Below are 16,857 nucleotides of genomic sequence, written 5' to 3' on the forward strand. Positions count from 1 at the left end.
AGAGACTTGCTGGTTGGCTGGGAAACCATCTGGTTACCCAACCCCCCAGCTGCATCGCCCATGGTTCCCCATTTCTATGGGGATGTCAAATTCTGCTCATTGGGGGGTTGTACGGATGCCAATTTAAGCCCCCACTGCTCAAAATTAGTTAATTAACTCTATCTCTCACACAGAAAGAAATTTCCTTTGTAAGTAATACTATTCATCAGAATCCAATGCTTTTATTCTTAAGCTTTGCCACTATCAGGTTGTGAAATAACCAGGAACAGTTGAATATGGGATAAAAAGCCCCATAAGTAAAACCATAACATTAAATATGCACAAACACAGGAAATGGATCGAAGCAAATTTCAGATTTACATGCCAGATTTAAAACATCACCTTAGCTTTCATCCATGTGCTTTGTCTGCAACTGCAGCTTTGCTGATAAGATTATGACGATTAGACTAATTTTGTTTAGACGCACAGTACATTAATTGATTTTACAAATCAATATTCCTCATATATTCATGGAATATGTGTATCAGATTCCCAATCACTGTTACAACAATCTGCCATGATGGAAGATGTCAATGTGTGTATGTGTGTGTCCCTTATCAAAACAGACTGAGCATATAATGAGGCCATATAGTATATACAAAAATACATCCCGGGGGCTTTACTTAGCGATATTCAATTGTGTTAATTCTGTACACTGACTCTGTGCACTGAGACAAAGTGATCATATCCCGAGGTGATGATAAAACGAAGGTGGGTTGCACTGGTTCCATTTAGCTGAAAAAAAAGTAAAGAAAAAAACCGGTAAGCTAACTTTTAATTCAATACATTCAAAGGTTTTACATGAGAATAGCTGTATTTTAACTTACTGAAATAGCATTTGACTGAAGATGTCCCTCTGTATGTTCAAGCTCTGCAAGGAATTAATTAGTTCATCACAATGTTAATTATCTGACATTGAAAGAAATGTGCAAACAGATAGATGAATATATCATTCTTACCTTTCTCCCCAACAAACTCAAAGTGAGAGGCATTTTGTGAAATATTCTTTTCTATCTTTAGATGCTTGACTGCAAAAAAAGGGGAAAAAAATGTAATTAGTCCTGTCCAACGAATCAATGATGTCAATTATAAATGAAAAAGATGAGACCAATACTGAAATGCAATAAACCATGGTTAGCTTAAGAAAAAGATAACATATCATAGCCTGAGAGAAAATATAATGAATTGTTGTGCACCTTTGTCTCCACGCATCATTGACAGAAATGCACACAAATATACTAGAAGAATTTCTTTGTTTCTCAATTGATCATTAAAAAAATAGTCATCTTTACTCGTATAATCAAAAACACCTGACCTGAAGAGACCATTAACTGACTTAAAAACTAGTTTCTTTGTGTAATAAAGGATTTGGCAATTAAAGGACCAATGTGTAAGATTTAGTGACATCTAGCAGTGAGGTTGCAGACTGCATCCAAATGAATATCCCCCCGCCTCCCCCTCCCCATCCAAATGTGTAGGGGAACCTATGGTGACCGCGAAACTCACGAAAAACGCAAAAGGCCCTCTCTAGAGCCGGTGTTTGGTTTGTCTGTTCTGGGCTACTGTAGAACATGGCGGTGCAACATTGTGGCCTCCGTAGAAGAGGACCCACTCCCTATGTAGATACTAAGGGCACATGCCAAGGTAACAAAAACACAACGATTCTAATTTCCAGGTGATTATACAGTAATTAAAACATACTTATGAATATTATATTCCATTTCTACCAAATCCATTCAGCTAGATGCCACCAAATTATAAACACTGCACCTTTAATAGACCTTCGAAGACAGGCTGCATGTAGCTCCATTCTGAGACACAAAACATATCACAGTAAAATGAAAGTAAGCTTTGATAACTGATCATATTTGTCCTTCTGTTTGGGAATGTTTTCATGTGAGAGCATGCTTTAAAAAATACCATTGTGATGTTTGCATCTTCTCAGAGAATTTATTAATAGCTACAGAGGATCTGGATCCTATGTAGTCCAAAACAGTATGATCAATAGAGCTTTCATTAATCCGTTCACTAAACATGACGCAGCCAGTGCTTACACTGCACAACTTGTGTCATAGCAGCTTTCAATACAGAGAGGGCTAAATGATTTGTTTATTTTCTGATTCATTTTGTTGAAAGACACCATCACATACCATTGAAGCTGTCCACTGTCACTGCAGAAATCATCGTGGGTTCAGCAAAGCCAATGATGAACTCTTGAGGAAACATCCCGGTGGACATCCAAAACGTTTTAGTGTCTCTGGGTGAAAAGGGACAAACAGCAGCTGTTGTCTGGTGAATGCACGCCAAAGATAGATTGAAGAGGAGATGACCAGCACGATAAGCTCCAACCAACGTTTCGACCACTCTTGGTGAAGTGTGGTCGAAACGTCGATTCTTACAATAAATTCAGCTTCGTGTACTTAGTTAGTTTCGTGTACTAAGTTCTTTTGAGTGGAAGTGACAAACGGATCAAATGTTATCATTGATCCGGTGAGTTTAGGAGTCAGTAACAGCCAACTTACTGTTAGTGAACAAGCAACATTAACCTTCACTGCGGAGATATAGTAAGTAAAGTAAGTAAAATACATCATTTCAGAGGAAACACTCACCCGTCAATGATGTTTTCTGGTGGGTGATCCTCATCGCTGGATGCAGCGACAACAACTTTTGCACCCAAAGAATTTAGAGACGAATCGATCATCTTCATCGAGTCATACACCACAGACTATGAATAGTATGTATATTTGTGGCTAATAACAGCAGTTTAGACAAAAATTTGTCGAATACGTGGGTCATGTAGGCAGATAAAGTCGATAACTACCGTCGTTGCCAAGCCAACCGCCGTGTCGCACGACATATACGTCAGCCTTTATAAAGTACGTCACCAGTTCCGACGCACGTTGCTCGTTTGTTGTTTAGCACTTAGCAGTTAAATCTAAACATTTCACATGGCGAATGGATGCAAAGACGTGCTGTTTACACGCGGAGCCGGACAAGTGAGTCATGTAGCAGTGTCTAATATTAGATGACAACAAATGTGTACCTTTCTAGGCCATTGTAGACTTGGTTGAGATGGTGAGCTAGCCAGCTAAGCTACAAACCAACATTGAGTTCGGCTAAGTTGAGTATCAAACAAAGAGGAAATGAACAGCAAGAAGCAAACAGAAGTCCAAAATGTACCCAATTTGTTTTATTAGCCACCTTATTTTAGCACGACGTTTTCCAACAAACATCACATGCATGAACTGTAGCTGCACAAACATGTTGCTCTCACTTTCTGTGGTTGTTAGCATCCTTTCCACAGTGTGGGGGATACAGACGTAAACATGTACATGTCAAAAATCAGGTCACCTGCAAAAATCAGAGGATTAAAATATCAAATCAGCTTCAGGGGTCAGCCTTCCTGTTTTTAATGTATTTTGTCGGTCTTGTTTTGCATTCAATCGGAAAGGCTTGTTAGAAAATGAATCCTCCATCAGCAGAAGCTGTAAATCAGTTTTTCTCTTCTTCCAGAGTGACGATTCGGACATATGGGATGACACAGCATTGATAAAGGCTTATGACAAGGCAGTGGCATCATTCAAGGTAAAACTGGTGCTTTGCAGTGTGCGTTTGTGTGCAACTGTTTTTAAACCTTTTTTAGCTTTTTGTTCATTCTCCTCTCCTCTTGTTTTGTGTGCCAGACTGCCCTCAAGGGTGAAGATGAACCACAAACTTCCAAGAAAAACCACCCAGGAAAAAAACGCAAGAACAATAAAAAGAACCAGAGCAGGAAAAGAACTAATGCACCGCCAGATAAAGAGGTTTGGAAGAATTGAAAAAAACCAACAAAGACTTTGGATTTAGAGTGCTAGTGGTTGTTTCATACCAGAAGACAATATACTGTATATATTATGATCACACCTCGACCTTTTTAACATATACTTTCTGTTGCAGTGGCAGGTTGGAGATTATTGCAATGCTTACTGGTCAGAGGATGGCCAGCTGTACTCAGCCACCATCTCCTCCATAGACAACACGAGGGGCACTTGTGTAGTTGTTTATACAGACTATGGTAACGAGGAGGAGCAGAACCTTGAAGACTTGCTTTTAGAGATTTCTGAGGGTGATGAGGAAACAAATACTAAGGTAAAGTAGTGCAATTATTTTGTTTTTCGATAAAAACATTTGATCCGTTAAGTTAATGGTGATATACTTGCATCTCTTGAGTCCATTTTGTTTAGTGGTGTATTTGTATTTTTCTGTCTTGTAAATGGCCATGTAGAAAATGTGATGTCAGGACTCAGAAGATGTTTTCCCAAACAACAGAATTGTGTTAAAATAGTTTTGGCTCTCTGAAATATTACATGGTAAATGACAGTTTTTTGCTTTTTCTGGGTTTCCTCCGTACATTTTCATCATTGAATGCCCCTTTTACACATAAACTTAAATCTGTAGATACTTCAGTAATTGTACATTTTGGCATTAACCAGGAATAAAAGGCAGTTTTCCATGATAATCATTTTAACAATTAGCCAGTGCATGACCTGGTAATATTTCTGCAACATCTACTTGTGAAGAAAAGCAGCACAGCATTCAATTATAATACTCAATATTTATCAAATATTAGATTGTGATAAGCATAACACATTGATATCTCACAGTGCACTTACATCGTATATGCATTATAAGTTAATTTGGCTGTAGCAAAATGCATATCTTCACATTTTGCACATATCCTTTAATTGCCTCCCAAAACAATTTCAAGGAAATTTGAGAAATGTGTAGTCACAAAGTTATAAAATAAAGGAATTTTTAAAAAGAGACTAAAGCAGTATTTGTCTGCAATTCAGGTAAATGAGGTAGAATCTTCAACAGAGGAGAGTGACCAGTCAACTCCACCAAACCAACACAGGCAGCAGCCAAACAGTAAAACCCAAAAGCCCAAGGCCCACAAAGAACCTCCTCCTACGTGGGCTCCTGGCTTCCCTGGGTTTCCTCCAGGCCCGCCTCCAATGCCAGCTTTCAGACAGGTAAGAGGAAAGACTCCTTACCAACAAAATAACTGGTAATGGACTGTTTTTGTACATATTATTACTTGAAATATGTTAAAACTGAGATTCAACTAGTTTTAAACTTTGTCTAATTGCCATAGCAAATGCATGATGAAACTGAAATATAAACAAAGTATTTACAATGTGAACAATGAAAAAATACAAACAACCTCTCAGAGCTGGCATTTATATTGCATAAGTATTGGTTTGCAATACATTTTACTGGCATTTATGTTCATAGATCTACCCTCTGTATTGATGCAACTACAATACCAGTCAAGTTTGGACACACCTACACATTCAAGTGTTTTCTTCTTTATTTTTACTATTTTCTACATTGCAGAACAATACTATGAAATAACACATATGGAAACATGTAGTAAGCAAAAAAAGTGTTAAACAAATCAAAATGTCTCTCATATTTTAGATTCCCCAAAGTAATCACTGTTAAGTTTGATGACAGCTTTGCACACTATTGGCAATATCTTAACCAGCTTCATGTTTTAGTCACCTGGAATGGTTTTCCAACAGTCTTGAAGGAGTTCCCACATATGCTAAGCACTTGTTGGCTGCTTTTCCTTCATTCTGCAGTTCAACTCATCCAAAATCATCTCAATTGGGTTTAGGTTGGGTGATTGTGGAGGCCAGGTCATCTGATGCATCACTCCATCACTCTCCTTCTTGGCCAAATAGCCCTTACATAGCCTGGAGGTGTGTTTTGGGTCATTGTCCTGTTGAAAAACACATGATGGTCCCACAAAGCACAAACCAGATGGGATAGTGTGTTGCTGCAGAATATTGTGGTAGCCATGCTGGTTAGGCGTGCCTTGAATTCTGAATGAAACGCCAACAGTGTCACCAGCAAAGCCCCCCAACACCATCACACTTCCGGTGGGAACCACACATGCAGATACCATCCGTTCACCTTCTCTGCATCTAACAAAGACATGGTGGTTGGAGCCAAAAATCTCAAATTTAGACTCATCAGACCAAAGTACAGATTTCCACTGGTCTAATGTCCACTCCTTGTGTTTCTTGGCCCAAGCAATTCTCTTCCTCTTTTTGGTCTCCCTCAGTAGTGTTTTCTTTGCAGCAATTTGACCATGAAGGTCTGATTCACGCAGTTTCCTCTGAGCAGTTGATGTTGAGATGTGTCTGATACTTGAACTCTGGGAAGCATTGATGTGGGCTCTAATCTGAGGTGCCATTAATTGGCAATTTCTGAGGCTGGTAACTCTAATGAACTTCTCCTCTGCAGCAGAGGTATCTCTGGGTCTTCCTTTCCTGGGGCAATCCTCATGAGAGCCAGTTTCATCATGGTGTTTAATGGTTTTTGCGACTGCACTTGAAGAAAGTTCTTCAGATTTTCCGCATTGACTGACCTTCATGCCTTAAAGTGATGATGGGCTGTCGTTTCTCTTTACTTAGTTGAGCAGCTCTTGCAATAATATGGGTTACTACAGTAGTCGAATAGAGCTATTTGCTGTATTTTCCAACAAAGAAAAAGAATTAGAGTTTAAACCCCTTGAGATGCACCATCTCATTATTGAGGGCACAAAACATAAATCTTACAACATTTAAGCAAGACAAAATATGTTAACAATAATGATGATAAATTAAACAATACAATGACACAAAACAATCAACACAGTAACATCAACAGGGACATGCACATACTCATAAGAGCTCTCACAGAATCCCAAACCCAACTTGCTACATCTGTTACACGTCATCTGTACAAAGAATGAACAAGAGATAAAATAAATGAATAGATGAAATAACATTATGTCAAACTACTGAGTCTAATTACAAACTAAAATGAGGGTAATTACAATCAAAAACAAGAACAAGTAGATTTAAGGTAAACAAGCCAAGAAGTAATTGATCTGAGTGAATTAGGCAAATTATTCCAGTCTGTTGGTGCTTTAAACTTAAAAGCACGTCTCCCAATTTCTTTAAAGATTCTAGGCACAATAAAAAGGTTGTTGAGTGTGTTAAAATGAATATAATGATCTGAATGGAACTAAAAGCTGTTTTAGGTTTAAAGGATAGTTAAAGTAGATGCATTTGAAAACAAAGAGCAACCAATGAAAATGCGTGCAGTTAAAAATATATATATATGCCACCACTACCTCGGCACAACATAACTGATGGTCTTAAAACACATTAAGAAGGCAAGAAATTCCACCAATTAACTTCTGACAAGGCACATCTGTTAATTGAAATTGAAAACCCTTCCAGGTCACTACCTTACGAAGCTGGTTAAGATACTACCAATAGTGTGCAAAGCTGTCATTTAGGCAAACAGTGGCTACTAAATATGAAACACATTTTGGTTTAATACTTTTTTGTTTACTACATAATTCCATATGGGTTATTTCATAGTTTTTGATGTGTTCAGTATTTTTGTACAATGTATAAAATAGTAAAAAAAATAATTGAAAAACCCTGGAATGAGTAGGTGTGTCCAAACTTTTGACTGGTTCTGGATGTATTAAGTCATAAATAGTAAAAACGTGTTTGAAAAGAATATAATTGGAGATTCTGGATAGCCTTCCTGCAGGTTGTACATGAAAGTTGATGACCCCAGACTGCACTTTATTTTATGTTTCACTAGAATTTATTAAAAAGGTTTAGTTTAACCATTAATCTCTCTTTTATACTATTCAGTATTGAGATCCCAGTGTGATGTTTTCAAGCCTCTTTTTGTCTTTTGTTTGGACTCTACCAGGGTGGAAGCAGGAGATCTGGTGCTCATGGACCTGTACCTCCCTCCTGGCCTCCCATGATGCCCTTTGGTCCACCAGTGAGTTGGAATATATATCTTTACACTAATGACAATTATAAATGTAAACACTGCAGCAGAAACTGTTTGTTCATTGGAGCAATAGGGGTCTGCACTTTATGTGTATAAATGCACATGTTGACAGGTCAAGCTGGCGATTTGAGGGACAAATGTAGATAGAGCTTTCTGATCAGACTTTCTTTTTTGTTGATTTCTCTGCCTCAGATGATCCCTCCACCTCCTCCGATGAGCCCAGACATGGTGGATGATGAGGCGTTGGGCAGTGTGCTCATCTCCTGGTACATGAGTGGATATCACACGGGATACTACTTGGTATGTGTACAGAAGCTAACCACCTTATTATGAATTATAGAATGGAATTACAGCTGTTATTTACACATCAAGAGCAGTGGGAGTATGAGGTTATTTGGAGGTTGTTTTTTTTTCTTTTCAGGAATTTGCTTCATTTTTGCTGTTATGCTTTTTAACAAATAAAACCTTTTTATCGAATACCATCAGCTTAATAACAGGTGGGAGTCCTTGATTCTTAAAAGGAGAGGTATTTTAACATCATATGTTTCTTTTTTTTTTTTTTTTTACAGGGGTTGAAACAAGGACGGAAAGAAGCTGCCAATTGGACGAAACTGCACCACAAATGAAATGATCAGCACAAGATCTCATAGTTTGAGTTACACAGGCTGTCACCTGGAGCAGCAACCACCCTCCCTGTTGTGCCTGATGTGTGTCCTTGTTTCTAAAGGAAATGTAAAGGAAATGTACATGGTGTGAACAGATCAGTCATATGAGTTCAAGGAGGAGAGTTTTGTATTCTTTGTAAATAAATTAAATAAAGGCTATCGGAGCACAGTTATTAACTCGGTTAATACTTTATTTTTATTATACTAGCATAGACACACTATCATAAAATGAATGTTTATTGGACATGATAGATGTTTGTGATGATAGCTGGGGGTTTTTTCACTTGTGCAAAATATTTTTTCTCATTTATTTTACCACTTAGCCAAAAAAAAAGCAATTGTTTACTGGAGATTAGTTTTACAAATGTGTATATGACAGACTCAATGATGTGTGGCTGCAATGGCGAGTATTGTCCAGCAGAAGTCAGACTAGTATAATGTAGTCACATTATAGGCAAATGTGGCATGAATACATAATGGGTTGCTGTTTAAACCTCTAAAGAATTACAGCCATGCAGAGGAAGACTCTCCATTTCTAGCATGTCTACTGTGCACTTGTGTCTCTTGACATGCTAAGAATTTGATTACGAGCCAGACTTGAGTCCTGCCTTAGTCCCTGCGGCGCTTTCCACGTAGTTAATTCAGAGTATCATTCCAGTATATGCCTTGCAATCGAGCTCTCCCTTCTCCCTGAGGTGTTCCCTCATCCACCACCCAATATAGGATCGCATCCATCATAATGTTTTTCAGCTCACATTAGATAGGCACAGGTTTCAGAGTGATATTAGGCAAAGTTTTAACTGCAAATAGTACGACACATCGGGCCAACTGTGCAGAGGAAGATCGATTCTTATGTGTTAAGGTATTAAGATCATTCAAAGATATTTTATCTCAACCATTACACTTAACAAACTCAAATTTGCAAACTTAATGTTGATGAAAGGGCCTTTGGAGGTCAGAGAGAGAACATGGAGGTGATTTATTATTAATACAGACAAATACTAATGTTGCATTCTTTTATATGGTATGCTTGTGAAATGAGAGCCTGAGGTTCATTACGTTCTTGGCTGCTGACCTCTTATTATTATCTTCTCCCTGATCACTCATGAAACTGATCCTGGAATGTTTGAGGTTTAATAATGTAAGAACAGTAAAGGAAGTAGGGCAATGGCTGCAGATACTGTATGCGAGTTTATATTTAGAATATAGAAAACCACGTGTAATTACAGTGGGCTGCTACAGCCACAATCGTTCTGCTGGGCCTGTAGCGCTTTCATTCCATGAAAAGGAAACCAAACAGATTTCCTATATTTCCCATATTGGTGATTTGCTGCCTGCTTACACCCACTCCTCTGGTTCTAAACTGGTGGGCAATTGATCATAAAGCACGTGTTTGTGTGTGTGAGTGTGTGTGTGTGTGTGTGAGAGAGAGAGAGAGAGAGAGAAACAGAATAGTGTTTTGTGGTAGGATGTAACACTATGATTGTCTCCTGTTTTTTATACCATGTGATCATCCTCCAGCTGCTCTAAAGCCATTGCTTTCTGAGTGAAGAGCGATCCCTTTGTTTGTGTGCTGACTGGTCGGCATTTTATAGCCCACTGTGACTGTGTCGTTGTGTGTTGACTGCTACTATTTGATTCTCATGTAGCTGTCACTTCTGTTTTTCCCGTTTTGTATGTATGGGCAAAAGAGAGAAAATGGGACAAGAAACAGGAGCGCAAACAGGAGAAAATGTAGTTTGTGGGATTTACAAATAGAATATGCACTATAAACGAGTGGTGATAAACTAGACCTATCTTCTCCTCCCAGATGGGTTTAAAATCTGCCACGGCAGAGCCTGCACATAAGCCCATTGCTTGCCTGACTCTGCAGCAAACTGAGCTGCCCAAAGGGCTCGTTGGAGCCCAGTGAGGAGTTAAAAGGGGGTCAGACCTAGCTTGGGAAAGCACTGCTCCCCTCTGTGACTGTCTACCCCCTACTGACCAGAGCGGTATGAGGCTTGTAAACATAATCTGCATTTCACATAGTCCCTTCTAGGAAACAGACAGACATCCAAGTAAGATCACATTGCCGCATGAGTTACAGCGCCTTCAGCTATTTACTCAAGCTCCCAACATCAACAAACATCCTGCTTTTAAATAAGAGACTTGGGGGGAGATTAGAGCAAAAGGGGGGGTTCACAAGCCCCCTTTCCTTTCTCTGTAGAAACCAAGCCAAAACCACTCATTGCAGAATACAGTCATCATTACATGTTTAAGATTGTGGCGCAAGCACCTTTAACCCCAGCTGAGGAGAATAAGTGTTTCTGAGACAAGATCAATTTGGACTATTATAAATAGAGTTTGGCTCTGTGCTAAATCACCAAGTTAAAGTGTGTTGGACTTTTTTTTAATAGCGTATAGTGCTACAAACTGTACTTTGGGGAATGCAACACTGTTTACGAATGTTCCAGCGAATATAAACAAATGTTTGCAAACAGACCCCAAATTTAGTTTTTATGATTGGCAGACAGACAGCAGATTGCAGTATTAAGGCTGTTTATGATGCAGACGAAACTGAACAAAACATGCTCACCATCAGGACATGAATACTATATGGTGCCAGAAAGTGGATTTTCAGAGTTAATTACGTACCAATTGTTAATCACAGTGAACAGTGGCTCACAATTACCGACACCTTGACTTTATCTTAATGCAATAATTCCCATCCATGCGTCAATAAAGGCTTTTTAATTTATTGATGTCTTCTGGGTACCTCCTCTCCTTTAATCGCTCACATTTTATTTGAAAAGTATCAGGAAGTATCAGGTGATACAGGTCAGTGTTGGGGTTACATAATGTGTCGATATGCAGCAAATAGGTAACTGAAGTTTTGCTGAAGTTTTGCTTTTTGCCACCTATTTGAATATATTTTAGCATTATCAGTGGGTAGTCCAAGGTATCACCAAAAAGAGGGAGCAGGGTTTTGACATTGAAGCATTTCAAGATGTAAATCTTGGAGACTTCAACTTCTGTCAGCTTGGATGTGGCGTCTGCCTCAGTGAGACTGATCCTCGATGACCTTCTGACCTTTCAGAATTCCACTCACAGCGGGTCCGGTAAAGCCCCTGGTGCAGCTCAGGTATTGTGATTCACATTCCTGCTAGATCTTACTGCTCGTAAATAAAATGTTGCACCATGAAGGCAAAGCCCATATCCCCAGCTTTAAAGCCTCGTAAATGGGCTACATTATTGGTATTAAGGAAATGGAATTCTCACCAGTCAAGCAGTAGCGAATAAGCATTACTGATTTTACAAGCTGATCTATTGACAGCTCATGAAATTGTTTTCTCTGGTATCCTCCTATATGTGACGTGCTACTGAGGCCATGTGATATTAACCTCATCAACTCACTGGTGCTTCCATCATTCAAATGCGTATTACTTGGAGAGTTGCTTAAACCAGCAGTATTACTGGTGAAAACCTCAAAGTTTCCAAAGATATAACAGACATAACATGTCAGATTGAACTCTAAATGCAGATTCTTTTTTTTCCGTTTGTCACTAAAGGTATTTTTTATTTGTTTCATGCATAAGTTATTGTTTCTTAAAAGCACAAAGGTACAATGTAAGTGTGATATACATAAACTCATTTAAGTACAGCAAATACTGTCCTGTAGTATGGAGTTAATTTCTCACTTTGAAACTTCTTAAAGGGATATACAGGCGATTTGTATGTGCAAGGGGTTAATGGTATGTTGCAGTTTGTTTTTTTAATGGATAAAACATATATATACTAATAATATTAAAATAGTAAAGCTCATCCATTGTGACTAATTGAAAGTTCTTCATTCATGGTTAAGGAGTTTGTGCCGTGCGCACATGTTGTGCTTCAACCCGCATGGATAACGTGCATAGACAGGCCTACAACACATCAGGTACTTCAATAGTAAATCTCAGCTCTGGGTGTAAGCCATTCATATCGCCGGTAGAGGTCTCCGGATCCAGGACAGGGCGAAGTTAGGTCTCGGCTGCGCCACATGGGGTGTCACCGTGTCACTGTGGACGCACAAGGGGTAGTGTTAGGAAAAGTGAAAAGTCAGCTGTGAGGGAAGACTCCGTAAATCTGTTTTATTTTTTTTTCACCCAGTAGATTTGTTACAGTCTCAGCTTCCACTTTAGAGGAAAGAAACGTCAGTGTTTGATTCGGACTTGGCTCAAATCTCTTGGGAGTTTCGCCGGTGGGGTCGTTTTGTGCCACCTGGATCTGCGTCTGGCTGTTTGGCAGTTTTCGAAGCGGTTCCTCCCTTTGCGCTCACTTTAAGCTCAGCTAATACGGTCTACACAGGTCTTTCTGTGAAGTTGCCAGAAAGCAGAGACGATGTTTTGCCGCAATCAAACAGCGAGAGCCACCGTTGCCCGCGGCTCCGCTCTTGAAATGGAGATACGGCGAGGGAAGTTCAGAAAGAGCGTTTTTCTGGACACATCACAGGTAGACTCTGATTGTCCGCCAGTTATCATCATCACCGTCTCACCACACACACACACACACACACACACACACACACACACACACACACACACACACACACACACACAAACAGCGTGTGGGGATTTACTGTTTACAACTTTGATCTCTCTCCCTCTACGAACTAACTTGTTTGGCACACTTTTAATCTTGTATTGAAGGCGTTTGAGTGTGTACCCTGCTTTGCTTTTGTGCGATATTTTAATTAAATTGCACTGGAGAGCTGTGCTGCTGCGTTCAGGTCCTCAAATTAAAGCTCTTAATTGCAGCATTTCCAAACTACTTTGCATTTTACTCTAAACATAAAAGCAATAATATTCCTACAGAGACTTGAAAGTGTGCCTGTGGTGTTCAATAGTGGGTTGATAGTAACGTAAATGTGTTTTATGTTGTGTTCCATCGCTCATGATGTATTATTACTACATGGTTTAATATTGTACAGTTTTGAGAGGTTATTGCATGACATTTGTCTTTTATAATGGCAATTTTTAAACGTACAATATCCATTATACTTTTGAATTATGTTCTCGAGAGATTTCTGCTTTGTTTAATCTCCAACACTTTCTTTTAATAGCATTGCAAAATTTCAAAACTGCTCTTCTTCACAGCACATGATTTCAATCTTACTTGTGTGTCCTAACTGCTTTGGACAATCATTCTTAGGGGGGAATAGTCAAAAAAGACTGCACCCACCAAAAGTTGAGAAGTCAAGGCTGTAGCATGTGTGTCCCTCTCAGCTGTTTATCACTGGATTTGAACTACTGCTCTTCATGCATGTTTTCCCCTTCCTCTCTGCAAAGCTCCCATGTCACCATCTGCTTCATATTAGCCACTGTTTGTCGGCAGAGCAGACGGGCTCAGAAGCACTTCCAATCCAATCCTCTAATTACTTTTACTCACGGTCCACTTTAATACTGTTTTGATGGAAAGCCCTACCTTTGTCTATCTCGCCCTCCCTTCCTTTCTCACGAACACACACTTGTCTGTAAGTCGTGAGCAATATTACTTTGGTTTCATTTTAGAGTGCTGCTGTTGGTTTATTCAGCCAGGAACTTGTTCTTGCTTCGTGTGTGTGTGTGTGAGACTGTTAATTTAAAACTAAACCCACATTTTAGATGTATGCTGTGTTGTGTTATGCCAGACAGACGTTAGAAAGAAGGATGTGTGTGTGTGTAAGAGAGTGTGAGGGAGAGAGGGGGTAGACTCAATTGTAAGAGGATACTTAAGGAATGTTAATGGTGCAATACAGCAAATGGAAAAGATAGAATAGCTATTGATTCTGTCTCTCTTCTCTTCTCTCTGAATCTCTCATTTTTTCATCCTTTCCCTGTGTGTGTGTATGTGTGTGTGTGTGTGTGTGTGTGTGTGTGTGTGTGTGTGTGTGTGTGTCTGTCTCAGCACACGTGTGCAGGCGTACACATTGTCTGCTTATGTATATTACTAGTTGTTTATGATTCATGTCACAGGAAAACACCACTAACCTCCTGGAAGCCAGACACACTCCATCGTATTAATCTGCAGTCAGAATTACCCAAGTCTGGTGTTTGAGCAGCATGAGTTCATATCTGACACATAAACTCAGACAGGCCAATCACACAAAACATTTCCTGGAGGTGTAGTGCTGTTAATGTGGTTAAGCCTGTATAGTATCTCTGGCTGGAGTGATTGTTTTTCAGATGGTGTGAGTTGATGATTGTGTCCAGAGCGTACAGTGTAAGCAATGTTCCTTAAAGGCTTTGTGATAAGAGAGATGAACAGTGGCACTTGGTCTTTTTTTGGGGGGTGGGGGCAATGCAGACGTTTCATACTCATCTAAGATAATATTTATTTATGTGTCTTTTGCCCGCAGGGGTCGGATAAGGGTTAGATGAGGAGAGAGCAGAAGTGGAAAGAGGAGGACTCTTCTTCACGTATTTCTGGGAGGAAAAAAAAATTAAATCCAATGAGATGACAAAGGGACTGGTCAGAGTTATACTGAACCATCACATACATCCTTTAACGTAGCTTCATGGATATTCCACGAGAGCTGTGGAAATTAGTTGATTAATTGATTAGTTAACCAACAGAAAATTAATCGACAACTATTTTGATAACTGAATAATCATTTTAGTCTTTTTTTTATGGAAAAATTATAAATATGTTAAGCTTTTTTGTGTCATACATAATAGTAAACTGAATATGTTTGGATTTTTGACAAAACACGACATTCAGAGACGTCACCTTGGGCTCTAAATTATTGCAGAAAATACCACCATTTTCTGACATTTTATAGACAGAATGATTAATCGATAATAAAAATAATCGTTAGTTGCTGCCCTATATTCCCTCCCTCACTCATATTGATTGTTTAGTCTCTGTATTAGTTATTTATCAGGTATTTATTTATCAGGGTAAAGACTTTCTTTCTTTTCACAACAACCATCATTGCTTCTTTAACTCTGTAATCTCATCTCCGTTGGCTCTCATTCAAGATTAATTTGTGTCTCTGGCTTTGTTTTCAATGCTAATGATCCTCTTTCAGATACTGGGACTTTCCCTCAGCTCTGTATCTTTTAGGGCTCTCTTAATACCTCCGTGGAACCAGCCTGTGGCATTTCAATGAAGCAGGCTACCTCGGTGTGAAAGCACCCCCTTTTCACTGTGCCAGGGGAGATCACATGTGTGTGAGCGTGCGTGCGTTTGTGCCAACATTTGAGCCTCTTATGTAAATGCGTGTATGTAAAGGTGGTTTGTCTGGAGTTTCTGTTGGTCAATGACATGCTATCAGTGAATGAAACGCACAATGCTCAAACAGCTGATAAAGACAGAAAAACCTCTACTGCTTTGTTGGACTAAACCCAAAGTGACCACTGCCAACTTTGTTTTGCAGGCTCATTTGCATGTATGTGGGCAATGAAAATGTGTATTTGGTAGAGAAAAGATACTGGTTAGGACTCTCCCACATGCCCCAGAATTCAGCAGCTTGTTGTTGACGGGACACATAAAGTATCTATTGAATGGAGTGAACACTAACAGTCAGTGAGTGTGTATGCATTTTGTCTGTGCTATTTCGCCTAGAGGCTGGAGGCAAATGAAGCCAAGAGCATGATTTTGTCAGACTAAATGTCTGCTATTATTAATCTAGAGACTGCAGAACCAGGCTTTGGGGATTTCTGCGGACTGTGTGCCTAATTACTGTAATCAGTTATGTGAATAAAAGATTAAAAAGTTTAAAATATTGCTAGGAATCCAATTTGACGTTTAGACATATTATCATGTCTAAATATAATAGAAGACGAATAAGAAGTTTTGAGTTATTGCTTCCATGTGAGTATAATTCAATATCAAGAGATGTCCTGACAGTCTGTCTGACTGTGTTCTGACTCCACATCCTCTTGAGGTCCGGTGCTGAATCATTCTGCCGTGTGCGTATCAGAAATTGACAGAGTAATATGTTCAGAGAGTCGAAAGAGGGACAAAGAAACCGAGCAAACGATTACATGCTCATACAGCATTTGTCCAGACATCCATTCTGCAGCCGTCCTGTCGATTCTCTGCCTGCTGCTCTCAGCGGGAGCAGAGAAGACATCTGCTTTCTACATCCCTCCTCTCATCCAAAAGGCCACCAGTGTGTCTCTGCACTCTGCTCTTGTCTCCATCCTCGCCTGCTCTGCTGTTTCAGCTGAAGCCACCCAGGCATGCAGTGGGAGCCCGACTGGTACAGTTATTATTACGGAGGTGGGGATGGAATGTCCTATATTTCAATACTCCTCGACTCAACTTTCTGTTATGTTTAACTCAAGGATGGTTCCCGACT

At 39.4% G+C, this 16,857-nt stretch overlaps 3 protein-coding genes across 8 annotated transcripts in view; 2 read left to right on the forward strand and 1 right to left on the reverse strand.

Annotated features, from left to right (window-relative positions):
• Positions 1-205: 205 nt before the first annotated feature.
• hspb11 (heat shock protein family B (small) member 11) lies at positions 206-2,925 on the reverse strand. Its single transcript, XM_044368978.1, has 5 exons — positions 2,649-2,925; positions 2,190-2,296; positions 999-1,067; positions 867-910; positions 206-774 (listed from the first exon to the last, which is right to left on the reverse strand). The coding sequence occupies exons 1-5, from the start codon at positions 2,744-2,746 to the stop codon at positions 682-684; spliced, it is 411 nt and encodes a 136-aa protein (XP_044224913.1). The 5' UTR covers positions 2,747-2,925; the 3' UTR covers positions 206-681.
• Positions 2,884-8,732, forward strand: smn1 (survival of motor neuron 1, telomeric). Its single transcript, XM_044368970.1, has 8 exons — positions 2,884-3,035; positions 3,553-3,624; positions 3,723-3,842; positions 3,976-4,167; positions 4,872-5,051; positions 7,804-7,878; positions 8,083-8,190; positions 8,460-8,732. Exons 1-8 carry the CDS (start codon positions 2,988-2,990, stop codon positions 8,514-8,516), a joined length of 852 nt encoding a protein of 283 aa, XP_044224905.1. The 5' UTR covers positions 2,884-2,987; the 3' UTR covers positions 8,517-8,732.
• Positions 8,733-12,508: 3,776 nt separating this feature from the next.
• Positions 12,509-16,857, forward strand: part of rtkna (rhotekin a) — a 58,087-nt gene continuing 53,738 nt past the window's right edge. For 2 of the 6 annotated variants that reach the window (XM_044368987.1, XM_044369052.1), the window contains exon 1: positions 12,524-13,025. In XM_044368987.1, the coding sequence (XP_044224922.1) occupies positions 12,915-13,025 (111 nt within the window). In that variant the 5' untranslated portion in view covers positions 12,524-12,914. Of the gene's footprint in view, positions 13,026-16,857 lie in introns of all 6 variants that reach the window. The other 4 variants (XM_044369060.1, XM_044369001.1, XM_044369069.1 and 1 more) reach the window with 4 other exon arrangements.

This window comes from Thunnus albacares, chromosome 2 (genome assembly GCF_914725855.1).
Source record: "Thunnus albacares chromosome 2, fThuAlb1.1, whole genome shotgun sequence".
Lineage (NCBI taxonomy): Eukaryota > Metazoa > Chordata > Actinopteri > Scombriformes > Scombridae > Thunnus > Thunnus albacares.

Excerpts from the sequence above, each read along its gene's own strand:
- hspb11 (XM_044368978.1), bottom strand. The coding sequence starts at position 2,746 with ATGAAGATGATCGATTCGTCTCTAAATTCTTTGGGTGCAAAAGTTGTT. Across the intron at positions 2,297-2,648 it reads CCAGAAAACATCATTGACGG|AGACACTAAAACGTTTTGGA; the intron begins GTGAGTGTTTCC and ends CTTTTCACCCAG. Across the intron at positions 775-866 it reads TTCAGTCAAATGCTATTTCA|CTAAATGGAACCAGTGCAAC; the intron begins GTAAGTTAAAAT and ends CTTTTTTTTCAG.
- smn1 (XM_044368970.1), top strand. The coding sequence starts at position 2,988 with ATGGCGAATGGATGCAAAGACGTGCTGTTTACACGCGGAGCCGGACAA. Across the intron at positions 4,168-4,871 it reads ATGAGGAAACAAATACTAAG|GTAAATGAGGTAGAATCTTC; the intron begins GTAAAGTAGTGC and ends TCTGCAATTCAG. Across the intron at positions 8,191-8,459 it reads ATCACACGGGATACTACTTG|GGGTTGAAACAAGGACGGAA; the intron begins GTATGTGTACAG and ends TTTTTTTTACAG.